This window comes from Typopeltis vanoorti, chromosome 16 (assembly GCF_054136105.1).
Source record: "Typopeltis vanoorti isolate ZY-2024b chromosome 16, IOZ_Tvanoo_1.0, whole genome shotgun sequence".
Lineage (NCBI taxonomy): Eukaryota > Metazoa > Arthropoda > Arachnida > Uropygi > Thelyphonidae > Typopeltis > Typopeltis vanoorti.
The window spans coordinates 100,043,449-100,070,406 of NC_143564.1; the positions used below are offsets into that span (position 1 = coordinate 100,043,449).

General features: G+C 36.9%; 2 protein-coding genes across 7 annotated transcripts in view; one reads left to right on the forward strand and one right to left on the reverse strand.

Moving 5' to 3' along the window:
• LOC150098217 (transmembrane 6 superfamily member 1-like) overlaps positions 1–14,109 on the reverse strand; it is a 137,333-nt gene extending 123,224 nt beyond the window's left edge. For all 3 annotated transcript variants that reach the window (XM_090406140.1, XM_090406139.1, XM_090406138.1), the window contains exon 1: positions 13,751–14,109. In XM_090406140.1, coding sequence (XP_090262266.1) covers positions 13,751–13,979 — 229 coding nt within the window. In that variant the 5' untranslated portion in view covers positions 13,980–14,109. The remainder of the gene's footprint in view (positions 1–13,750) is intronic.
• A 144-nt stretch (positions 14,110–14,253) lies between these two features.
• Rbcn-3A (rabconnectin-3 alpha) overlaps positions 14,254–26,958 on the forward strand; it is a 984,230-nt gene continuing 971,525 nt past the window's right edge. For 3 of the 4 annotated variants that reach the window (XM_090406519.1, XM_090406521.1, XM_090406520.1), the window contains exon 1: positions 14,261–14,593. The gene's annotated coding sequence lies outside the window, so the exon portion shown is untranslated. Of the gene's footprint in view, positions 14,594–26,958 lie in introns of all 4 variants that reach the window. The other variant, XR_016549602.1, reaches the window with a different exon arrangement.

The following is a 26,958-nucleotide window of genomic DNA, read 5'->3' on the forward strand; positions in this document are numbered from 1 at the left end:
CACATGCTCAGAGATGCCTTAATGCAGACAAGAAGCCTGTGGGCTTCTTGTCTGCATTACTAAATGGATATAATCCAATAATAATCTAAAAAAATAATCAACCACTCTCCTATAAAGCAACCCAGTGGTGGAGAAAAGTAGCCTTCTAACAGCATATCCTGTGGTAGGTGTCCAAGGCATGGTCAGCAAGTCCAGATTGGCTGTAATGTTCATATGTTCTGAAATTCTGATATTGGCTGTAATAGTACAGCTTGCAACTGCAAGAGACCTGGAAAAAACCTGGCAGGTCTAGAGAATGTGGCTGGTCTTTGATGGAGTAGATAAGGGATGACAATTTTTTATGTAGTCTGAAAGTGGTTGTAAGGTTGTATTTCTTTAGGATTTTTGTTAATTTTTCAGATGTGCCTCGGATTCATGAAATGGTCATAGATTTTGTAGTCTGTTCTGGAGGGGGGGGTGCGGTTATGGAGTTTTAATATTTTTTTTGGATTTGGTGGGGGATTGTAGCCATTGGCTAAGAATGCATTGAGAATGTGATCAAGTTCAATAGTTAAGGCACTGTTATCAGAACTGATTAATTTTACCCTGTTATACAGTGTTTTTATAATCCCATATTGTTGGGAGGGGTGGTGTGACCGTTGGTGAAACAATCACCCCCCCCAAATTTCCTTGTCAGAAGAACCTAGAGGAAAATGTTAGTCCAAGAAGAGAGATCTCACCTTATCTAGTGATCAGTGTATTACTGAAAGGTAAGGGAGGGAGAGCTGATATCACCTTCGAGAGAGGAAAAAGCACGTTCCACTTGATCACCTTTGCCCTATTGAAGGATGGCATGGAGACCTGTGTTTAAGTCATTGGTTGCAGATGATCTTGAAGGAGGAAGATGTCGGAGCACTACAAGGTATGCCAAAAGAGAAGAATAAACTGAGTGTGCTATCATCAGCAAAACTGAAAATTGGATTACTTGTGATTGAGAGCAGGTTGTTTATGTATATGAGAAAGAGGTCAAGTGATAAAGCTCTAAAATGCTCCTACATTGATGGCAAAGCTTAAAAAGAGGATCCCATTCATCATGACACACACACAGTGAATGATAATAAAGGGCAGTTGTGCTCCAGGGCAAAATGTTTGAGTGCAGATGGAGAGAGAGAACATCAGGATCAGACGATTTTTTAGAGTTCAAGGTGTTTAACATTTTTCTCAAGTCTTTTTGCCAAAAGACCATACAGGGTATATGGTGCTGAGTTTCTGGTATGATAAAAGGCGTTTTTTTTTTTTTTTTTTTTTTTTTTTAAATTTTTATTTTTATGATGATCCCTCACATGAAGGAGAAATTAAGGAGAAAGAAGTAGCCTATTGATATGTTTCTTAGAGTTAGAGCTGTACTCAGTGGGGAAAAACAGTATTAGAGAGAGAGAGAGAGATTGCTCCAAAGAATTGAGATGGATAGAATGGATTTGCCTTGGTCAGCTAGTTGGAGATAGAGTGATGCTAAGAGATCAGCTTTATCTTTAGGTGCTGTAAAAGTAGTGCCACCTGGATGAGAGAGAGAGGTGAGGAGAAGTTGCATTCAATAGCCTTTGCAAGCGACCAGATGAGTTTTCTGCTTTTGGCTATGAAGTCAAATATGGATTTGCTGATGGTTGTTTTGCATTTATTACATACTTCAACATAGGCTGAATATGAAGCTGGGGTTATTGCTGCAAGCCATCTGCAATAAGATGAGTCCCCCCCCCCCAAAATGCTTTGGTACATCTGATGAATGAACGAAGGTGGACAAGAATTTTGGTTAGAATTGGGTATGGAGACCATCATGCCAATCAGAATAATTTCTGTGACTCATTCACAGCAGGTGTTTGGTTCAGAAGAATGAAAGTAACAGACTATGGAAAAGAAGAAGAGTAGAAGCACTTTATATTATCTCTGAATGTATCGTTCATGTTGCTCCTTAGGTACCCATTTTGGAACAAAACCTTCAACCTATGACATGTGGAACCAACAATGGGCTATGAACTTGACAATTAATGGCTCTCTTTGTGAAAGATCCCTGAAGCTGTCAGCCTGGCTTCACCCCTCCTAGAAGGCTATGGACTACTATCAACAGAATTAGTGTGAATCAGGGCAGATGTGGCTACCTATTACATAAATGGAAGCAAATAGCTCTTACTGTGACTGCACCTATACTCTACAGACTATCAAACATATCACCAGTGACTGTCCCTTTTGCTGATTCCATAGCAACCTGCAGGAGATACATGAAGTATTAAAGGAGGTCTAAAAAGTGGCTTTCAACATTGGACATTTAACTATAGCATGTTGAATGTTATATACTCTGGCAAAAGAATAAATAAACGTTTCTCCTTCAGTATTCTTTGATATAAAGCGATAAGCAAAGCTTTTATGTTATGGAGCACCCTTAGCTTACTCCCAAGAGTTAATCAACTATGTTAATTCAACAGCCAAAATATAAAGCTGCCAACTCTTGGGAGAAAGAGTTGGTAGCTTTATATTTATTATAATAAGATCTTAAAATTTCCACATATACAAAATACACAAAAAGATATAAGACACATATTCAAACATTCTGATTATGAAATTGTTTTCACTAGTGATTCTAAATTATTAAATCAACTAAAAGAAAACAATCCATGACATTCTATAGTGTTGTAATGTTGTTTATTACTTCCCTTGTCAACTGAACGGCAATGCCACCTATACATTAGGTCTATGATCAGATCACTTTATTCCTACTTATACGATCATTATCGGGATTGTTGTATACTCATACCAGAATTCTTGCAAAATAAACCCAAAAAACAAACCAGCCAAACCACAAAAATAGCAGCACACACACACAATGGAATACAACCATATATACAAACAGAAAAAGTAACAATTCTTAGCTTTCAAAAAGGAAATCCATGGAGTGGTGCAAACTAGGCAAAGCACTGCCAAGAAAAGCCAAGGTCACTCATTCCACCAAGAAGATCATGGCAACAATCTTTTGGGATTGCCGAGGAATTTTCTTGATTGACGTCAATGAAAGGAATACCACTGTGAATGTAGAATATTATGCACAAACTGTGCGATGCTATAAAGGAGAAGAGAAGAGGAGTGCTGAGTCATGGTGTTCGCCTGCTTCACGACAATGCTCCAGTCCACGTAGATATTGTTGCGAAAGCCGCAGTGAAGGATTGTGGCTTCCAGGAGATTGAACACCACCCTACAGCCCAGATCTAGCACCCAGTGACTACTACCTCTTCTCAAAACTGAAGAAAGAACCTTCAAGGAAGAAACTTTGCAGATGACAATGAGGTGAAAGATGCAGTTTTAAGTCATTTTGCAGACAAAAGTACAGACTATTTTTTCATAGTCTGTACTTTCCAAGATGTGAAAAGTGTGTTGAAGTAAAGAGAGATTATGTTGAAAAGTGACAGTTGTTTTTTTTTCTATCACCTCTAAAAGTTAGTCAGGCCGGAAACTTATGGAACCACTCTTGCATAATCCCACGTTCTATTCATACCCATCTTTTCAATATCATAACCACCAATGCTGATATATAGACTGTCCATAAAAGGCAACAATTTTGTGCAGCACACTAAACTATCCTTCCTCTAATCCTTGGAAAACCTCATGCTTGCAAAATTCTCATTAAACAACTAGGTTAGGGTACAGCAAACTCATCTGAACATTCCCTAGAAATAAGTGATACGTGATTCACTGAGAAGGCAATTTGTTTACTGGTTGGAATGCTGAAGAAAAATTATTAATATTAGACCTCCTGGAGCAAAAAAAAAAAAAAAAACTTATTGTGTTCTCGCCATCACACAATATCCTCAAATGTGCCTTAATTTCATTCACCATCACTTGCAACACTCAGACAATGCATTCCAATCACCAACCACATGCAAAGGACCTACCCATCACTAATTTACTTATACCAAGTATGCACTTTACACTCCATCCTTGCCTACCCAATTTCAAGGCCTTAAACTTTGCAACAGTGAAATGGCAATTCCACTCCAATAGTCTAATAAGACCCTACTGTAAAGCCACATCAGATCTACTCTTCATTCTTCACATTTTCATCATCCGTAAACAGCTGAATATCTCCTGTTAAGAATATCATCCTAATATTGTTAACATACAAGTTAAACAACAATAGTCTCAATATTGGCCTTTGTCGCACACCACCAATATTTTTCCTCTATTGAGATATCGCTTCTCTCCAAAACTTGCTGATACCTGTTTGATAGTCTATCCAACTCACTAAACTATTATCTAACCTTATCCATAACTCTGTATGCCTTTCACTTGTTCAATATATTTGTCATCTTGCTGTAGTATGTAACTAGATTGATAAAAGCATGAACACCTTTTAAAAAAACCTATGCTAACCAATACAAAAAATTTGCTATTATCAACACAATTCTGGATCCTATCCCTTTCCCATACCTTAACCACAATTCCAAACAAACAGATTGTCCTATAAATCATAGCCTCAGTCTCTCATCACCCTTTCTGTGAAGTGGTGCAATTTTATCCTCTTTTCACTCCTTTAACACTTGGTCCTGTTGAAAGACATGTTAAACAGGTAGGACTCGAGTGCTGAGAACTCTCTGGAACATCCTTTCAGACCTAGTGAGTTCTAGTGTTTTATTATCATCAAGTTCACTGAATCTAGTTACATCCTCTATAGTAGTTACCAATCTACCATTTTCATCCATGAATATGTTACCATAATCATTCATTCTTTCGTCTTCTTGCCACATAGCGAAAGAATTCTCTATGCTTCTTCTGGTTGATTGGTTAATTTTTCTTCTACTGCACTTTTGCTTTTTTTATTTTTTATTTTTAAGTCATCTGATTCATCTTCTTGGCATACTTTTGGAACTTCTCATACAATTGCTTATTACAATTATCCATGCTATGTTATTTAAATAAAATACACTCCTGACTCCACAATGCTTTCTTCTTCAGACTCTGTGTTTAATCTCTTTATTCATTTTATGACTACCTTATTTAGACTCTTAACCTGTGAAGTTCTTGGGCATTGATGATGAACAATCAGTTTTTTTTTTTTTTAACATCACTATTTGTATAGTGACATTAAAAATATTTGTATAGTGAACTGTTTATTACTATATTGGGGTACAGTGTTCAAGCATAGTGGTGCAATATAACATCAATGCTTAACAGAACAACAGCCAAGAAGTTATTTATTTAGAGAAATTAAAATGCAAGGGGTGCAAAGTACTAATGTGTGTGTAAAGATTACACCTCATATGCAAGGAGGCTGACTTGCTTGGTAAGGATTGCAGAAGCGCAGTATGAGCAGCACTTAGCTAATGAGATCAGAAAAATCCCAAGGAGTTCTTTCAACATGTAGCCAACAGAAGAAAGAATGTGGTAGGATACTATTGGTCACGAAAAATGATAGAAGGATAACCATTGGAGAGGATATAATTGAGACATTAAATGAGCAGTTCATAATGTATTTCATCCTTGTGAATACGACATCATGCAGAGCTTGAGTGCAGCGGTAAGGAAGGAGACACTGAGCAGAAAGTATATGGGGAATTGAGTAAACCATGAGTGAAATGTTTGTAGATGGAAAATGAGAGCATCAACCAAGCAGAGTGGTGAATGTAATATTCATGAAAAACACAAAAATATGAGGTTTTTTTTTTTTTTTTTTTTAACACAGATGGGAGTGTAATTGGTTAAGCGAATGAACCTCATGCTTTCCTTATGATAGAGAATGCAATGGAGTCTCTCACAGGGGAAAGGCATCAGTTGAAATGACCTAGAGTCTGGCAAGTAAAGAAGAAAGGGGGCACAGAGAGAGAGCACATAAAAAAAGAGGGAGAATAAGAAGAGCATTGCAGTATGATTTCATGATAAGATGAGTAGCAAAATCATGTTTCATGGTGAAAAGATTAAAGATGTTAGTAGCATTGTTGGAATACAGAGAGAAAACTAAAGAGTTTATTCTGGCAGGTATAAATAAGTACAGTGTCCTTTATATCATTTCCAGAATCCATTGTGCTGTCCTCACAATTTTAGCAATGTGTCTCCTAAATTTTAGGTCCTTAGATCTATCATCATCTCCAGATCTCTTATTTCCTGCATCTCCCAAGGCATCCCCACTAACTGTATATTCCATTTCTCATCTTTGTTTCCTGAATTTTAAATCCTAACACTCGTCAACATTGAAGTGGTACACCACTCACACAATTTATTCATATCTTCTTGTATTCTTCCCAACTTTGCATCATCTGCAAACAAATGCAACTCTATTCATTTCCAATATCAGTAACATACAAGTGAAAAGCTCCAACATCAAAACAGATCATAATAAATTTAGTTTAATCCTTTATCCAAGTGTGAGCAAACAAAGTTTGTGCCTGAAAGTATCTTCAGGACTGGGTTAAGGTGGTACAACACCAGGACAACGCGTTGCAAAGGTGGAGAAAGCTACCAACACTCCTATCTCAGTATCTCCTATAATGCAAAACACATCTCCTTGCAGATATGTCTAATGTTATGCATTAAGGGAAGGGCCACTACCCAGACTAGTTTCGACCTTTATTGAGGTCTCTTCAGTGGGAGCCAGGCCCAAGTGGAGATATCAGGCATCAGGCAGAAGCATTAGCAGGTCATCTCTACCTATAGGAATTGCCAATTGGTGTGCCACCCTTTTTTTAATAATTTACTCTGGATTTAGAGAAAGATGTTGAAAGTTTATTTTTCACTTGGTTAGAGTATAATAAATTTAGTTTAATCCTTTAATTGGCAATTCCTATAGGTAGAGATGACCTGCTAATGCTTCTGCCTGATATCTCCACTTGGGCCTGGCTCCCACTGAAGAGACCTCAATAATGGTCTAAACTAGTCTGGGTAGTGGCCCTTCCCTTAATGCATAACATTAGACATATCCGCAAGGAGATGTGTTTTGCATTATAGGAGATACTGAGATAAGAGAGTTGGTAGCTTGCTCCACCTTTGCAACGAGTTGCCCTGGTGTTGTACCACCTTAACCCAGTCCTGAAGATACCTTCAGGAGCAAACTCTGTTTGCTCACACTTGGATAAAGGATTAAACTAAATTTATTATACTCTAACCAAATGAAAAATAAACTTTCAACATCAAAACAGATCATTTCAACACATCACATGACTTTCCACTTCTGGGATATTGCATTCTTATACATCTTGCTGATACATAATAGAGAAAGTAAAGAAAGAGAGAAAGAAAGAAAGAAAAGGTCGAATATGAGAGGAGATTGGCTGATTAGGTTAATTCAAGGGAATTATTCTGTTATATGAAAGGAAGAGGAAGAATAATAATGGCAGGTTGACAATGGTGGATAGCCATGGTAGCAAAGTGACTGATGCAAAGAATATGGTGAAATTATTGAGCACTTTATCATATATCATAATGATATTGTGCAATACTACTTGGAAACACGTCAACGGACACCTCATTGGCAAGGTGCATCATGCAATGTAACGAGTCACGTGTGTAGCTAGCATAAATTGAAGGAATATGATACTCCTAAGTCAGTGCAACTGTGCACGTGAAAAGGCCTAGTATTCACACAGCAAAATATAAGTTTTTTTTTTTTTTATTCTCTTTTTACTTATATTTATATCTACTAACAAATTTATTGCAATTTAAACTATTAACATTTCCAGTACTGATAACACTATTATTAGTATGGGATTACAGGATTGCCAGCCTGGTGGCCAAGTGGTTAGCGTATCCACTCTCCAGCCAAAAGGCTGCAGGTTCGAATCCTGCCGTGGGCATGGATGTTTGTGATTATCTGTGGAAATACCAGTGTTGGTGGTTGGTGGTAGATAGCATTGGTGAAGTTGCGGTCAGTTGGTGGAGACAGAGTTGCAGAGCAGGTGTCCTCCCTCGATGAGTCTATGGACTCCCTGGAAGTGTCAAATAATAATAATAATTACCTTTTTTGCATTTTTTTATGCTGGTGATCACAATAAGATCACAGGATATTCTTTCTTAAGAAATTTAAAGAGAAAAAAATGAATTCTTTCATCTCAAGGGAGAAAACCTTAGGTTTTGAAAAACAGTCTAACAAGCCTAGGAAAGTAGAACGAGTATTAATAGATATGGTAGAAATTGACAGAATTTATGGGTTTATTCCATACAATAATGGAAGGTACCAAATAGTCACGGTATATTCAGACAAGAGATCTGTTACTAGAAGGATCTGTATTCAAGAATGAACGGTCAAGCTCTCTTCAATGGAGAGTTCAATTAAGACTTAGAATAGACTGCCTCCCATTGGAATTTCCAGATGATATCATAAGAACAAGTCTGGTGAAATATAAAACAATCAAAAAAATTTAGAGGGGTAACTTCCAAGACCTCACCAAGAAATAGGATGAAGCAACAATAGTAATGAATATGAGAACACCAGTACATATGGTAAGAGCACATATAATGCTCAATAATCCAGGAGTGAGATGGCAATGTTTGAGATGTGAATCCACAAACCACATCAGCTCAACCTGTAATAACCTGGGTCACATCACACAGTACTCATTGTCACGCAAGAAATGCAACAGCATGCAGCACAAGATAAACATATGCCATCTCAGAACAGCAGCTGAAAGACTAGGTGGTACAGACAGCCATTGGAAGTAAATAACAGAGATGTTCAGCCACTGGCAGTTAGCCCTGCAACCATCCCTCAGCAGTTCAAAAGTCTCAACCACACCACTCCCTCCTCCAACCCACCAAACTCTGCAGTCTACACTTCTCCAGCCCATCCCACAACCAACATTGTACAGTCTCTACACCACTCCTGCCATCTACTTCCACATCCTCGTCCTACAGCCAGTCCATCCCTTTCATATCCTGGAGACCAAATTCAAGCATAATAGTCCAGATGTGGTCTGACCATGGCCTCACACAACGGGATGATAATTTCTCCATCTGTACAGGCCAGCACATCTCCTCCAACAGAGCATGCATCCCAACCCAAAGACCCCAAATCCAGATGAACCAAACTGACAACCCCATTCATCTAGCCCACTCAAATCCTCCCACAGGGCCACCACACCTGCAGCACTACCAACACTCTCTCAGCCTCACATCAATGCAAATCACTGAATGCTCTCCCAGCAAGCCATTGACAAAGTCACTGATATGAAGGTAAAAAAAATACAGGTTCTAGTACTAAGCCCTGCGGCCTGGACCCCACCTGCACCCCCAGCTACTGTGGTCTACTACAGCAAGCAAATATCTTGGGACAAATGTTCCAAAAAATCACAATGAACAGGTAAAGGTTTCTTTTTTTTTTTATCCAACAATTTCTTTACAGATCTGGGATAAGGAAACACAGGTTCAATCAACCCATCATGTTCACACAGTAATGGGTTACTTTGGTATCTTCTTCAGTCTGGCTCCTACTGATGAGATTTTAACCCATAAAGGTTAAAATCAGTCCGGGTAGTAGATCTTTTCATAATGCTTTTGCATTATGGGATACTGAGACAACTGATGAAAAAGTCAACAGCCTTTACATACAATAAGCCTAGTCATGAAGATACTTCACATACAACTTGGATAAAGGATCAAACAACAATATAATTTCTGATCAAATATAATTTACTAATGATAAATAGCATCACACTGGTTTGGCCTTTCAGAATCTGGGGGAAGGGGCACAATGGATCAAATCTCAACACTTGCATATATTGGACCACACCTAGCTAAAGGGTTACTTGTGATCTGATATTTTAATACTTGCTGAATGAGAGAAACACATCCTGGGCAATATAAATATTCATCAACATGCAAAAAGAATAACTGACTGCTACATTACACAGAAACTATGGTAGAAGCACATCAGTTTCATCAATTTTTTAGATTTTCAATATTTAGCCAAATTAAATGCTGTAAAACTATTTGTGGGCTGGCCAAACACAGTTTTGTTATCACAGAAAAACATTTTGAATGCCTCTGTGTTAAATGAAATACTGGAATCAAACTAATGTTTAATTCATTCATAGTGCTATTTTAATTCAATTAAACCAGCACTAAATACACAATGTCTTGGAATATCTAATCCTCACCCCCCTTTTTTTTTTCAGAGTAAAATGTTTTGATATTTACTAATATTTTCACTTAACTGTCAATTTTTACCTTTTGCATCATCATATTTTTCTCCCCTGAAATCTATTTGGCTATATATATGGATTTACAAAAATATTCATTCCTTTGAAAACAAGTTGACTAGACTTCACAGAAAAGTTAACCATACCAAGCAAATGATGCTCTTCCATACACTGATAATCACAATATGTTTCACTATTGACGAATGGTTTCGTCAATAGTGAAACATTAATGAGTTACATGCAAAGCGTACATGCATTCTTAGTACGAGCATGCACGTATATTAATTTACAGCAAGTGTTTTTTTTTTTGGTATATATCTATCATGAATGAATGTCTTTCCTATTTTTTGAATGCAAAACCCACCTATGAAAAGCTATAAACCTATAGTACACCAATATATAGTTAGCAAAGGGTTAAGCAATTCATAAACATTTCCTGCTTTAGAATACAAGCACAGAATTCTTTCAAGTTGCTTACAATAAACAAAGTTGTGGCCTACGTGCAACGAAAATTGCATGTTATCAGGCTAAAGACTTTCCCCAAGCATCCAAGCCCACACTGAAACATGAGCTCATAGTCTCTTGGTTAGGAAGGGATACAATATACCCCAGGCCAACCAAATTTGGTTTAAATCCATGATGGTTCATTTTTCTGTGTCACTGTTCAGTTGAGACTGTTCTTTTCTAGAGAACAGATAAAAATAACAATCATCTTTTATTATCATCATTATTATTAATGATAACTACCACACAGTCATGGGAGGGTTCACTCAAACTTCGATGCAGTATCACACCGAACCTGAATCGCACTCTGACAATGCATTCTGCTAATCCACCAAAAAAAAAAAAAAAAAAAAACTACTCATTATTGCCTTCTTTACAACTTTCAGAAATAGCTTCTTGTTCTCCACTATTACATATTATCCCTTTTGTATTATTTTTGGAATTCTGTCATTAACTTCCTGTTAATATCATTTTACTTTTTTGCTTCTTCACTTAACTCCTCTAAAATTTAAATTTTTTAACCTCTTCCCATAACCAACATTCCAGGGACCTGATATTACTTTAATCATTTGTCTTTCAGACCCTATTTCCAAGTTTTTACGCTAGATAGCAAGCAACCAAATTTATGCACAACTGTCCATGCGTGATGTGAATTAAAGCATTATACAGTGATGCAACCACCACCTTTTCATCTTTACTTACTCCTTACAGTGGCAATGCAAAATCCTGTTTTAAAACAAAGTTCTTTGAGTGTAGGGCAGTGCAATATCTGACATGTTAATACCAATGGTCAACTTTTTAAAAATATTTTATATTTTAGGATTTTCCTAAGTTTTTTTTTTTTTTTTTTTTTGTAAATATAGTCACAGTTGGTAAATACAGTTATATTATTATTATTACCCCAAGACCTCATGGAGTCAAAGACTCATCTGGTAGGTCCTTTTATCACACACGTCTCATCATACCGTGTCTTAAACACACTCAAACTCCTTGCAGACACCACACTCTCAGGCAAGGCATTCCAATCATTCACAACTCTGCACAAAAAAAACCCGGCTCTCACTCCCCTACTCACACCCTCTTTATACAGTTTCCAGGGATGACCTCTAGTTCTCCCCTGATCTCCCACTATTCTCTGTAGAACTTCTCCACCATTGATCCTATAACAACCCCTTACCAATTTGTAGGTCTCTATCATATCTCCCCTCTTCTTCCTGTCCACCAGACTCTGCAAATTACATCTTCTCAATCTTTCCTCATATTTGACATTCCAGAGGTCAGAAATTACCTTAATCAGTCGCCTTTGGACCCTTTCCAACATCTCTTCATTCTTCTGAAAACCCGGTGACCAAATCTGAGCACAATAGTCCATGTGTGGCCTAATCAAAGCTTTATACAATGGAACAAGAATCGCTCTACTTCTACATGTCAGTGTCCTCCGCATCATTCCCAGAAGCCTTTGTGTTGTCTTCACGATTTTGGCAATGTGTCCCCTAAATTTTAGATCCTTATCCACTATCACCCCCAGATCTCTTATTTCCTCTACCTCCAACAATATATTCTCACCAAGCATAAATTCTGCATCCCATCTTTGTATGCAGAAATATAAATTCTGCATCCTATATTTTAAATTTTCCAAATGGTTTTAACATTTGGAAAATTTTAAAACCTTACATTTTGCAACATTGAACTCACATCCCCATTTCCGTGCCCAACCACTCAATTTATTCAAGTCTTCTTGCAAGGTCACAAGTTGCAGCCAGGATGGGTCACAATTATCAAGCTTCAGAGATGACAGATCTGTTCATAGGGGACTCAACCCCTCATATGATGGATGAGAAAGAAGAAGAAATAAACCAACTCAGTTATCTGTTTGCATTGCCATTTAAACAAGAAATAACACTCAGTCAAAATTTCAAAGAGATATTTGAAAGCTGACTTTTCAGATGCTCATTTTTGATCTGAGAGTTTCAGTCAAAATGTATTATTATTATTATTATTCAGGCCTCCATGGAGTCAAAACTCATCGTGGGAGGTTCTTCCTAAGAACAAAGTCTGTCAAGATTCATCGAGGGGAGGTCCCCCTTAAGAAACACAAAGTCTATCATACCACTCCTTAAACTCATTGACCGTTCTCGCTCTCACCACTCCATCAGGCAATGCATTCCACGGTTCAACCACCCTCCACGCAAAGAAACCACTCCTTACCCTCTTGCTCACAGTTTCCTTTCGTAACTCCAGGGATGGCCTCTTGTCATTACTCTTTCCCGCTGTTCAACCAAGCGAAAGAACTCCCCAGTGTTATGCGAGGTGGTTATAGGGTTCCGAAAGAACCCTATAACCACCTCTCAACAGTTTAAGTCTCAATCATATCACCTCTCCTTCTTCTATCCACTAAACTCCGCAGTCCACATTCCCTCAGCTGATCCACATAACTATCCTTGTACAGTCCTGAAACCATCTTTTTCATCCGTCTTTGTATCCTTTCCACAGTTAATTTACCCCCTTCAAATTTTGGGGATCAAATCTGAGAATAATAGTCTACATGTGGTCTGATCAGAGACTTATACAACAGAATGATAACCCTTTTATCTCTGCAGGTCAGTGTCCTTCTCATAATTGCAGCAATCCTCTGTGTTACCTTCACCACCTTTGCAATATGTCCCCTAAATTTCAGGCTTCTATCAATCATCAACTCCAGATCTCTTGTCTCCCCTACTTCCTCCAGTATAACTCCTCCCATAAAGAATGCATATATACTATACATTATAGTATTATATACTATAATGTATAGGACTCAACGTACTACATCATGTAAAGTGCTCATCTTTTTCTACACTGAAAAACGTTTATAACTCACCGATTTCTTAAGTGGAAAAGTTTGTCAACCTTTTAAATACAGCTTGAGTATGAACGCAAGTAATGGTATTAAAGCACCTTGCGGATGAAATGAGTTTGTCTCCAACTATCTGACATGTATTCTCTATTAAAATGGTATTAAAAGGGATTATGAAAAAAAATCCTTCTGATTAAAATAGCCTGTTTAACTTACGAGAAGGGCAGAGTATAAAGGTATAATGAAAAAACGCACTTACTGCAAAAGTCGAAATATTCTTGTCGTTTTTGTCCTGGTGGACAAGAGCAAGTTGACCAAATTATCAAACTGCTAACTGCGCCGAGAGTTGCTAAGGCAGTAGCAAAGAGCCATAAAGGATGAGCAACATCCCACCTCAGTAATAACATAAGGCTATTAAAGGTGTATGTTATCGGTACAGCTAACATTGATATAATGAAAACTTTTGTTGCATTAGAGAACATGCCCATTTTTTAAACTAGCATTCTCGTTTGGAAGCGAAATGTTGTAATATATAGTATATAGTATACGAGCATTATCTCTATTAGATTTAAAACACAAGATTTTACAAATCACGGTTTCACCAACTCACATCTTAGATTACCATACTACTATTTTTAAGTAAACGATAAAGAGGGCGCTGCTATGCAAGATCTTTCAGATTGAACACAAGGGGGCGGGTCTGCAATTTTTTTTTTCTTTCCGCACTTGTAGTGTGATGGTGTTGATTGCTGTTAGCATCTGACAGTGACTGAAGTATAATGTATTTTAAAAAGTAGTTATATTTGATTCTACATCTAATCTAATTTCTGCCATTTTATAGACGTTTCCGTATAAATACTCTCAGTATGAAAAATGAGACATCTTTTACTGATGGGTAGTCCATATTTCCTGGCGAGGTCTAAAAACATTTCTTCCTGTGAAATTGTATACCGTATTGATGACGGTATTTAAATCAAATATTTCGTATTTGTAATAAACAGTCAACTGAAAATATGTATTAACAAAAAAGTTATGAATGCTACAATACATCCAATTCCACAATGTACTGTTTACAAACTTACACATATAGCAGCTAAAAATAGTAAGTGATTTATTTAATAAATTTATTTGAATGGATAATGTTTTGAGGTAGTTTACATGTACTCAAGTAATCAGGAATGGTATCTGTATAAATATAGTATCTTATTGTTAATAACATTTTTCGAGTATACTTTTCTGAGATGGTTTCAAGGGTGGATAGATGATAAATATTATTCTATTACACGTTGCGTTTGAAGCTGACCAATGTTTATTATTTAAACAGTTTCTCACATGCCTTAGTTATGATGTAAGCTGGATGTTAAATATTAAATACTGAATCTTAGAGAAATGTTCAGATGTAAGCAAGTTGTAATATGGTATGATATTAATAATTTCATACAATGGGCTTGGAAGAGATCCTAGAAAAAACATGCCATAATACAATCTGCTTTTTATATTGAATTCTATTATTGATCCAAATGGACCACAGGAAGAAGTATAATGGATATTTCTGATCATAAATTAATTATAATAATGTAACTAATCAATATGCATTAGTCATCAATTTCCCTGATGTGTACCCTCAAGGGGTGTTCAGATAACTATGACAACACCAAGTGTTTAATTTTGCATTATTATTAATTTCCTATCAACAATTTTCCTCCAAATTAGTCTATTACCTGTGAGTACTCCAATATCATTATATCTGACATTTCATGCTTCTGAGGTACTTCCGACAATTAATCCACCTAAACCTTGGTCTTCCTCTGGGTCTCTTTCCTGCCATCTTGGCATCAGCCACCTGTTTCACCAACCAGTTTTGCTTATTGACACAGCTATCATTGACATAATGAAAATGTTTGTTGCATCTAATCTATGGTAGTGTGGCCATACCACCTTAGATTAGCTCTGCTCATTACATTCTTGAATGTTAACAATGTCAAGTTCCTTTCTAATATCTTCAATTTCAATGATTCTGTTATTGATGCCATCTGTTCACAACACTTTTTTTTTCTCAGAACTCTCATATCTGTGGTTTTTAGTCTTTGATCAAGTGCTTTATTTCTAACCAAATTTCCCAGAGCCATAACTTAAAACTGGTTTGAACACTGTTTTGTATACTGCTAATTTGCTGTTTTGGCTAATTTCTCCATATAAATTTATTCATCTGCCTTCCCACCAGCTTTGCTTATTTTGTTGTCTATTTCCAAATTTAATTTGTCATCTTCCCTAAGAAGTGTACCTAAATTGCTGAAATATTTTGCATGTTGTATAGGTTCTCTGTTGAGAATGCTGCTGAACTTTTCTATGTTCCTACCTATTTTCATAGATTTGGTTCCTTTTGTTGCTGATTTTCACCAAAATTTCTTGCAGCTGTTATGCAATTTAGAGAATTCTGGAGACTTGCACTTTGTGTATTTAGGAGTACATCATTTGCATAAAGCAGAGAGCTAAGTTTGATATCTCCAATTCTAACGTCCAGCTTAATGCCCCTTTCTTTCATAATGTGATCCATATACAGTAGATAATGAATAAGAGTAGAGATAATGTGCATCCTTGTCTTACCCCTGATTTTACATCAAAACAAATGCCTGTATTTCTTTCAATTCTGACTGCTGACTTACAATTCAAATATAGACTATATATTGTTCTGTATATTATTATTATTATTATTATTATTATTATTATTATGTTCCATTTACCTCATATAATTGTAGTGTTTTGTAAAGCTTTTCTCTGGGCACCTTGTCATATGCATTTTTCAGATCTACAAAATTTAAGCAGATCCCATAATGTTATATTCCCATGATTTTTCATGGGATACTATTTGTCATAGAGTGAAAATCCGATCTTGACAATCTCTGTTTGGCCTGATCCCAGCTTGTTCTTCAAGTTTCTCTTCCACAGTCTTTCTCAACTTCTTTTCAAGTATGCTTGCATAAATCTTACCTGGAACATTTGGTTGAGAAGTTCCTTTGTAATTCTCACTTATTCAGCTTTATTCCCCTTTTTATAGATTGGAACTATGAGAGCTCTTCTCCAATCATCTGGAATTTGACCTTCTGACTAGGACTTCTGAATTATGAAGTGTGGCCACCTTCAATTGGAAAAGACCTGGGTTCAATTCTCATCATGATGGGGGAAAACCTTATGTGGGCTTTTTCAGTTGAAGGTGAGTTAACTGATCTCATACAGAGGTAGCAGGATTTTTTCTCCCAGAAACTCACATTTTTCATCCCAGACACAGACAAATCAGCCTTCAGAACACCTGCAATTTACAGACAAAAAATATTGTTGTTGTTGATGATGGGCGGTAGATGGCATTGATGGTAGTAGTGTCGTAGTAGGAGAATTAAGTAGCAGTGGAGAGAATGAGATGTATTTAGTGAAGTAGAGTGCTCTCCTGCAGTGAGTCCTTGGACTCTCCTGAGGTGTCAAGTAATAATAATAATAAAAATAAAACTTTTATGCCTCCATATTTAAGCATATCTTTTCAAATATTATCCACTCTAGCTGCTTTTCCACATTTCAAATTTTTGATGGCTTTTTCTACCTCAAATATCTGTCAAATTTGACTAGTTGTCTTTGAGAGTAATTACCAATAACATGTATGATATCTTTATCTTCACTTTTCACATCACTGTTATCATCTCTTATTTATTTATCAGTACTTTTCCTCATTTCTAAGTTTTTTTTCAATAGCCTCCAGAACATTTTACTACCTTTCTGATATTTATTTTCTGTATTCTTACCAAAGTCTTTCCATGACTTTGTTTAGCCACTTTTACATATAGCTTAGCTCTCTTACATTTTTGTCTGCATTCTTTTATGGCATCTGCTGACTTATTTGCTAGGAAATTTCAGTATGCATTCTTCTCATCCAGGACATAACATCTTGTGTTCACCATTGTGTTCTTATATTTCTATCCATGCAGACAACTTCACCATATATCACTCTAGCTGAATCAATCAGTTTTCTTTACAGTTTGCCACTGAGACTCCAAGGTTTGGTTCTTGTTTTCAAACTGTTTCATTTTTTCTTCAATAAGTTTGTATAGTTGAGTATAGTTTATCTGTTAAAGCTGCTCGCAGTGGTGTAGCTAGCGCTTTTGTCACCTGGGGCAGTCCCTGAGTTTGCTGCTCCTCTCAATACACACCAAAAATACTACAAAAAGTCAAAACAACATATAGGGAAATAAATTAAAACACTATGTTTATTTTTGAAGTAAAACTTTAATTTCCAGGACGTCCTCTTAAACGATTCAACGATGACTTCTAAGGCCGGAACAGGCCATGCTAGGCCTAAATTTTTGATATTCATGATGATGAACTTTAATTTCAACATTCTAAAATGTTATTTTTCTTGCTTTTCTGTTAGCAAAATCATCGATGACATTGGCAAAGTCTATTTCATAGCAATGTAGGTAATTCTTAATCAATTTTATTTAGAAAAACTCCTCTCATAACTAGCAACACTCACAACAGTTGTGAGGAAAATTCGCAGTAGTATTACAATATTTGGAACTGAGTTCTCGAGACTGTATTTTAGAATTAACTGCAAAACTTCAAAATGGTTCAAAGTGCTGTCTGGGGCAGACCGCCCCCCCCCCCCCCTAGATACACCACTGGCTGCTCAACATGAATTCTTTTTAAAACTTTCTTACATACTGTTCTTTTCAATGTGATATCCATTTTTATTCTACTTAGCACTAAGTATTGGTCACTTCCAATTTCAAATCTGCTGTACACTGTGGTATCCTGAATCAGCATGAAGATTTCACTATCAGTAATAATGAGATAATCAGTGAGGCATTTCTTGTATCTTCTCTCTACGTGAACTTGTTCAAATCTTTATGTTGGAACATAATGACTAGTTCATATCCTGAGCAGGAAGGCCAGCAGATACTTAACGCTTCATAACTTTGCCCATTTCTCTTAATTTTCCAGAGATATTCTTATATGCTTGGTGGGATTCAATATCTGCTCTTCTGTTTAAATCTCCAACAAGAAACTCTTTTTCCATTTTCTTAATGTCAGCTGCCTGTTCTAATAACTTGATAGATTCCTCCACTTCTTCCTTAGAAGAACCTTCTGTGGAATCATAAGCACCAATAAGTTTCATTGTCCATTTTGAAGTTTGCCTACATAACTATTTGAAATTGCTTTTCAATCAAGAAGTTTGTGTTTGGAGTTGAATGCCATCGCTACTCCTTCCTTTCCTTGATCATTATTGTCTAAATATAATATCTTCTACTTATTATTTAGTAAGATCCCACCTGTTTTTGCTTTCTTTGTCTCATTAATGCCAATTATTATTTGACACCTCCAGGGAGTCCAAAGACTCATCAAGGGAAGGCATCTGCTCTACAAACTCTGTTTCGAACACTCAACCAACTGATCACAACTACACCAACGCCATCTACCGCCAACCACCACCACTGGTATTTCCACAGACAAGCACAAACATCAATGCCCATGGCGGGATTTGAACCTGCAACCTTTTGGCTGGAGAGCAGATATGCTAACCACTCGGCCAACTAGGCTGGCACATTATGTCCATGTGGTACTCTTCCAGTCATTCTGCAATGGAAAGGAAAGTTCAGTTTCCTTTCCATTAATATATATTAATGGTTCCTATCTTCAGTTCTGATATCGGGTTTATTCTTCTTCTTCTAGATGTTGAATTTGAAGTTTGTTCCAGTAGCTTACTTTTCACTGTTTGCTCAGGCTTCCTGACAAAAACAGCATGGTACTTGTTTAACCTGGGGATTTCAGTTGACATGAAATCTCACCATATTGTACCATTATATGTAGTTGTGGTTTAATCCAATAAAAAGTGTAATTTGTTTGGCTAAGGTCCAGATCGACAGCCCATTTTTGTTTATTCACTACCCAGTAGATACCTATTAATAGGGGCACACTGCATGAAGATGAGGATTGGACATCAAGTCAGAAGCCCCAGTTAGTTTGTCACCTTCCTTAAAGGTGATTTGCAGGTCTCCTTTCATTTATTTGGCTTTGATCCTTAAACAACCCCATATGCTTTAGTTTTCATATTGAATATTTGGTGTTATGAATTAGTTTGTATTAGTTTTGTGTTGATCTCTATTAGCATTTAAAATCTGAGACGACTGATATCATTCTTTTCACATATATTTTTAAAGTGTTTTTAAACAGTGTATAGTGCGACTTCTGTCGCGAATCGTGCTACATTTTTTTCAGTAATACAAGTGGTGCTGCTTTTGGAGTTCAGTTGTTGTTTATATTGTGTTATTTTTGGGTTACTGAGAAGGCGAGGTCAGAGTTCGACACATCTACAGTGGAAGAGAAGAAGAAGATAAGTTTTCATATTTAGTTATATATTATAGTGAAATATAGTTTATACTTATAGTATCATGTAAGTAAATTAGCTTACAGTAGAGCATATAACATAGTATAGTAGAGCGTTTAGTATTTAGTTGTAGTAGTTCCACATCACTATTTGAATGATGGCGGCAGCCGCAGCTCCAATTATAAATGGCTTATCACCAATTCCTTCCCCATTTAAGGACTCTATTTTGCATAACATACTACAGGATTTTGTGGCATGCAGTGCTTGTGTTATGTATGTGTTCCTGCAGTTGGATATGTGGTGAGTGAGAGAAAGGGGAATGCGTATATGCACAAAATGTAAGCAATGGGAGGAACTTAATGAGTAAGATTTTACAATAACTGACCTTATTGCGTCAGGGGCGGGTCTCAACCTAGAGAGATGAGTAGTGCGAGAGGGTGAGAATAATGAGCAGAATATGAATGAAAAATAGTGGGGAGTGTGGAAGACTTGAATGATTGTGGAGTTTTCAGAGATTGTCTTGATTGGGAGGATGAATGGTGAGCAAAGTGGCTAACTTGCAGAGAGAGAGAGAGAGAGAGAGATGAGCTGAAAGAGGAGGTGGAATGTCTCAGGAATGAGATGAGAAGTACTAAAGATGAGATAAGGTGAATCAGAGTAGGAGTGAGAGAGAGAGTTATGGGAATGATAGAAGAGGAGAGAATAGAAATAGTCGGGGACAGAATGAGAAGAATGCAAGGGAGTTCTGGAACCAGGGATAGAGTGATGCTAGGATAGCAGGTAAGTAGGGGAACACAGAGAGAAAGGGTTAAAGGAGAGGGAGAGAGAGGGATGCAGGTGAGCGATCAAGGAACAGAGTGGTAAGAGGTATGATGTATGGAGACTCGATGATCCATGGTGTGCAAGATAGGATGCCAGAGGAGTGTTTCTCTGGAGGAACAATAGAAAGTGTAGCCATGGCAATTAAGTGGAGTGAAAGGGTGGATGAGATGATTGTGATGGTTGGCACGAATGACTTGAGAGGCGGTGTAAATCGGGTGGCGAGAGATCTGAGATTCATGCTTGAGGTTGTACAAAAGAAAACGCAGAGAGGAAAGATAGTGCATGTGTTACTCGGGTATGATAATGACGAGCTGAGCAGAAGAGCAGTAATAATGAATAATATAATAGTCAGAATGTGTTAGAAAAGAGGATTGGAATATGTGGATGCTTGGAGTGCATTTGAGGACAGAAAGGAGCTGTATGTGAGAGACCACTTGCATTTGAATGAGGAAGGACGTAGGCATCTGGAGAGATTGCTGTTTTCTGAACGAGTTGGTGTGGCAATGCAGGGAAACTAGAATTCCCAGGGTGGATGGTAGCAGGAGTGGCCTCTTGTGGGAATGGGTGCTTCAGAGAAGGGGGACGACATCAGGTAACACTGAGTCCAGTGGAGTCTGGAGGGGATAATGATAGGATAGAAACAGTGACATTTTTATGCTTTGTACTAATGCCAGGAGTATCTGGAATAAAAGAGATGAATTGGTGGTGCTGATAGCACCAGCCTGGCCAAATATTATTGGGATCTCTGAGATGTGGTTGATGTAAGATGATATAATAACAGGAATAGAAGTAGCAGGGTACAGCATTTTTCGGCAGGATAAGAAGGGAAAACGAGATGGTGGAGTATTACTTATGATAAGTGATGACTTATGTCCTCTAAGAGTGGAGATTTTGGAAGACAGTGACACTGATGGTTTTGAAAGCATATGGTGTGAGGTAGAGGTGGGCAAAACAGGATATTTAGTAGGTTGTTGCTACAAGCCAAGGAGCACAGAAGGTGGGGACCAAGGAGATGTTTAAGCAGTTAAGCTTGGCAAGTGCAAGAAGAATGATTGTTATGGGAGATTTTAACAAGCAGTATAAGTTGGGAAGAAGAAAATGCATGTAGTAATAAGGGAATAGAATTTCAGGAATTTTAGAGACATTCTAGATGTTTAAGGCAACATGTAATAGAGAGAACAAGAGTTTTGGATTTGGTCATAGCATCAGAAGAGGTGATAATAACTGAGATGACATCTCTCTTTCCCTTGTTGGAGAGAGTGACCATGTGGTTTTGACTTGAAAGATGAATAGGCATGGAGTATCAAAGAAAAGGGAACATATATGGAATTATAAGGCAGGTGATTATAATAGTCTTAGATATCAACTTGGGGAAGTTCCATGGAGGGTAGAATTGGAAGGCTGGGATATCATTAGTGCTTGGGAAATTGCGAAGGAATATTTGTTAGCAGCAATAGTAAGCTGTAGTCCACGAGTGAAGAAGAGAACACAATTTGGTGTAAAGCGGATGACAAACAATATCAAACAGGAACTGCAGGTGAAAAAGAGGTTATGGAAGAGATATAAGGAGAGGGATGGAGACCAGATGCATGAAGAATATAAGAATCAGGCCAGGAGAGTTACTAATATGGTAAGGAAAGCGAAACTGGAATATGAGAAGAGATTGTCACTGACATCCAAAGATAATCCTAGGGAATTTGTTAGCTATGTGGCCAGTAGGAGGAGGAGTGATTGTCGAAGAATGACATTGTGGGATAAAAATGGGAATAGAGTGACTGATGCAGAGGACATAGTGGAATTGTTCAATGAACACTTTATTGGAGTATTTCATCCTGGAGAAGTAAGTTTTAATACTAGAGGGATAAAGCAGGTTCGAGGTTTAGAGGTGCAAGAGGAGAGTGTGTTTCAAATACTGAGTACCCTGGATGTCGGTAAAGCTGTGGGACTGGATGGTATTTCACCACAGGTTTTGAGAGAATGTGCTAAAGAACTGAAAGCTCTATTGACCTGCCTATTCAATGAAAGTCTGGCTACGGGAAAGGTACCTAAGAAATGGAAAGAAGGCAAGATAGTGCCATTGCATAATGGTGATAGCAGAATGGATGTGTCTAACTGTAGATCAGTTTGTGTTTCATCAGTAATTTCATCATTAAGGTGAGCCGAATTAAGAATGTGATTAGGTAGTGTGCTGGCTCTACATATATATATATTTTTATTTTTATTTTTTAATTTTGAAGCATAGTAAGTTTTTAGCTATTTTTGGGCTGTTTCATATGTAATAGGTCTATGTCAAAATTTTATTTATTAAAAATTTAAAAAAAAGGAGATTAGAATCTTCGTGTAACTTTGACTTAAAAGTTAGTTTTTCAAGAGATGCAGCTCTGACTAGACTTTCTATTTCTTTGTATTATTTCACCCATAGGACAATATATGCTGTTTGTGAAATCCTGTTGCAAGCTTGTGTTTGGTTCCTGAAGAAAACCACATGTGCCACTTATAAAGTGAGGAACTATCACATTTGAGACATTAATTTCATGAATGGAATTGTCAGTCTTCATTAAACCAAGCATATTATCAAAATAAATAAATAAAATACTAATACATATCTTTGAATTTTCAATGAAAACAGGTTTTTAAATGAATTTATACACATAAAATCAAAGAAATTGCAAAGAAGAAGACTAGGTTGTCCTTTGAATGGACTTGCCAATAGCTACTGTGGTCAGAACTGGCCATAATAAGGCTTAAATCCTTGAAGAGCATGAAGATAATGATAAAATCTAAGAAATATCTAAAAATAATTAGTTGTAATACTAAATTAGCTGTAGTCAAGACAGTGTTCAAACCAGTTTTAACTTATGGATCTGAGAGTCAGAAGTAAAACACTTGACCAAAGACTAGAGACCGCAGATATGAGAGTCCTGCAAAAGATTAGAGGCGTGAACAGATGGCATCAATGGCAATATCATATTAAAAACGAGGATATTAGGAAAGAACTTGACATTGTCAGCATCCAGGAATGCATTAGCAGAGCTAATCTCAGGTGGTATGGTCACTTAAACAGAATGGGCGAGGAAAGATTAGCAAAACAATTGTTCTCTGCCAAGTTGGCAGGAAAACGACCCAGAGGAAGACCAAGATATAGATGGATTGATACGGTACAAAGTGCCTTAGACGATAGAAATATAAGATCTGATGATGTTGGAGTCTTGACAAGTAACAGACTGATCTGAAGGAAAATTGTAGATAGGAAGTTGGTAATGATGTAAATTTTTCATGTAGTACTATCATATCCTGTTCGCCCCTTGAGGATACATGGCAAGAATTTGATGATGATGATAAAAAATATCTATCAACATTTTGCTATTTATTCTTTCAAAGTCTAAATATTCATGAGCATTAATACTGAATAGTTAGATTTTCATCGCTCATAATTTTTGGATTAGAGATTTACAAGATCATTGAATTCTACAGTTCCTGTATATTTACCTAGATTATAATGATGCTATGCCATGACATTAAAACTACTAGGCATAGCTTGTCAAACTGATCAAATGGTATGGTCTAGCATGGTGTGCTAATTTCAAATGTTACAAACTGATATACATTCACTAAAAATATAACCTCAAGCTTTCACGGGAAACAAAAATAAAAAAGCAAGATAAGTACCTATTCTCTTTGTAGAACAAAATATTTTTTTACTTTTACATACCTTGGATAAGTAATAAATAAACAAGACGGCACCGACGAATACATTTTACAAAGAATTGCTAAATAACAAAATTGTTTCAGGGGTCATTAAATAAATTATGGAAAGCATCAAATATTACAGTTAAAGTGAAAATTAATATCTATAAATCTATTGTCACAATTCCCCAAGTAGCTGAGTTGGGCTCCAGAAAGGAGATGCTCTAAGGTCACCCAAAATTAACTTGGAGAAGAATGATGTAATCTGAAATGAAGGAGGCAAGATGGGTGAGTTGGGCATAAGCAAGAGCAGCTGCAAAGGACAGGTGCAGATGGAAAACAAGCATTGCAGCCTTATGTGCCAGTAGGCAGAAAGACTTGATGATGATGATAAAATATTTTCCTTGGTTCAGTGAGACAGATGACATTATGCAGAAATGTTTCTTTGACAACAGTAAATTAGATTATGTACCAGGTGACTGAATAGTCAGTATATAAGTTTCAGTTGCTAACATTATGATATTGTTCATTGTATCATTTTATTGTCAAATATTATGTTCAAGACATGCATCACATAATAATAATAATTATTATGTGACACCTCCAGGCAGTCCAAAAACTCATCGAGGGAGAGTGTGCCAACAGCATTGAACGAACATTCCCTTCCAACTACTAACCGCACTCAAACTTGCTTAACTTTTTGCGAGCCATTAGTAGCAGAGGCTCTACCAATCGATCAACCTTTGCTGGCTAGCACAATGACTGCAGATTGAGTAATTATTGTGGGACTCCAGCTACAGAGGCATAGATTGGAAGGAGGAAAGATCATATGGTAAGAAGAAAATGGAATTTATTCACCTATTAAGAGATAATTATAAATTAAAGATGCCAAGAAATTATATTTTTGGTTTCATCCTTTATCTAAGTGTAAGCAAACAAAGTTTGCACATGAAATAACTTCATGACAGGGCAACTCATATATAGAAGCTAATGACTTGACATCATTTACCTCAGTGAAGTCATTAGTCTTATATATGAGTTGCCCTGTCATGAAGTTATTTCATGTGTAAACTTTGTTTGCTTACACTTGAATAAAGGATGAAACCAAGAATGTAATTTCTTAGCATCTTTAATTTATAATATAACCAAATGGAAAAACTTTGAACAAGTATCTCTAATTAAGAGATAATTACTTGAAGTAGCATGTGATAGAGGGACTCAGAGGTTTGACAGTGTTGGATCTGTCATAGGATAACAAGGTTTGTCCATAATCAAGGTGGACACATTGCCCCTGATTGGGGATAGTGATCATTTATTCCTTACCTGGGCGGTTGCAAATCATGTGGAGTATTCAGTTAAGAAGGGGATATATGTGGAAGGTGATTATAACAATCAGTAGTCATCTTGAAACAGTGCCATGGCATAAGAATCTGTATCATCATATTCTTACTCTCATATTAAGTAGAATATTGCTGTGATAGCTAAGGAGTATTGGAAGGAAGCAGTAATCAGCTTGTATACCCAAGGTTAGGAGGATGGTGGGAGTTAGATAGATGAGTAGTATTATTAAGTAGGGTCTCCAGAAAAAGAAAATGTTGTGAAGGGTATATAATGAGAAAAGTGATGAGCAAGCTTATGAGCAGTACAGGACTCAGGCAGGAAAGGCAACCAGCATGGTAAAGAAGGCAAAATCATATTATGAGAAAAAAATTAGCCAAGCAGGCCACAGGTAATCATATAGAGCTCTTTAACTATGCAACAAGTGAAAGGAAGAATGTACCATGGAAGAACAATTGTTATGAGCAATGATTGTAGTGATGTGACAGAAACAGATAAAATAACTGCGTGACCACTTTGCAAGAGTCGATCATCTAAGTGAGGGTATTGCTGTGACAGGAATTGATATGAGACTAGAGGCTGATGAATCATCTCAGTGCAAATATAGTCATGGGATATTGGTTTGCATATTACCAGAATATGCAAAGGAAGTGGTATTGCCTCTGACTAGGCTGTTAAGTCTCAGCTCTGGTAAAGTCCTGAGGGAGTGGAAGAAGGGGCAAAGTTCACTTGCATGAAGGAGGCTCTAAGACTGATGTAACAAATAATAGAATAATCAGTTTCTCGGAAGTAGTGGTAAAAGTATTAGGAAGGCTGATCAAAGAAAGAATTAAGGAGTGGGTGGATAAGAATATAATTCCCGATGGGGGACGACATGGCTTTGTGATGCCATGCTTTAGTACTTTGCTAACTTTTGGAACCAGTGAGGATGGATGTGGAGTATTGATACGAGGTTGGCTGATGGACAGATACAAAAAAGTGGTTATATCGAAGAGTAGAAACCAGGAGAAAGTGGGTGACATCCTCTGTACTTGCATCCTACTGTTTAATTTGCTCATAAATGATTAGAAGAGAAATAATCATTTGATTCTTAACGATGGAAAATTGGGTAACCCAATAGTAAGGAAATTAAATCTCTACTAGAATTAAAGAAAAACAAGAAAATAATAATCACCAAAGCTGATAAAGGGAACGCCACAGTATTGCTTAACCAAAAGGATTACACAGGTAAGCTGAAAGCTCTATTG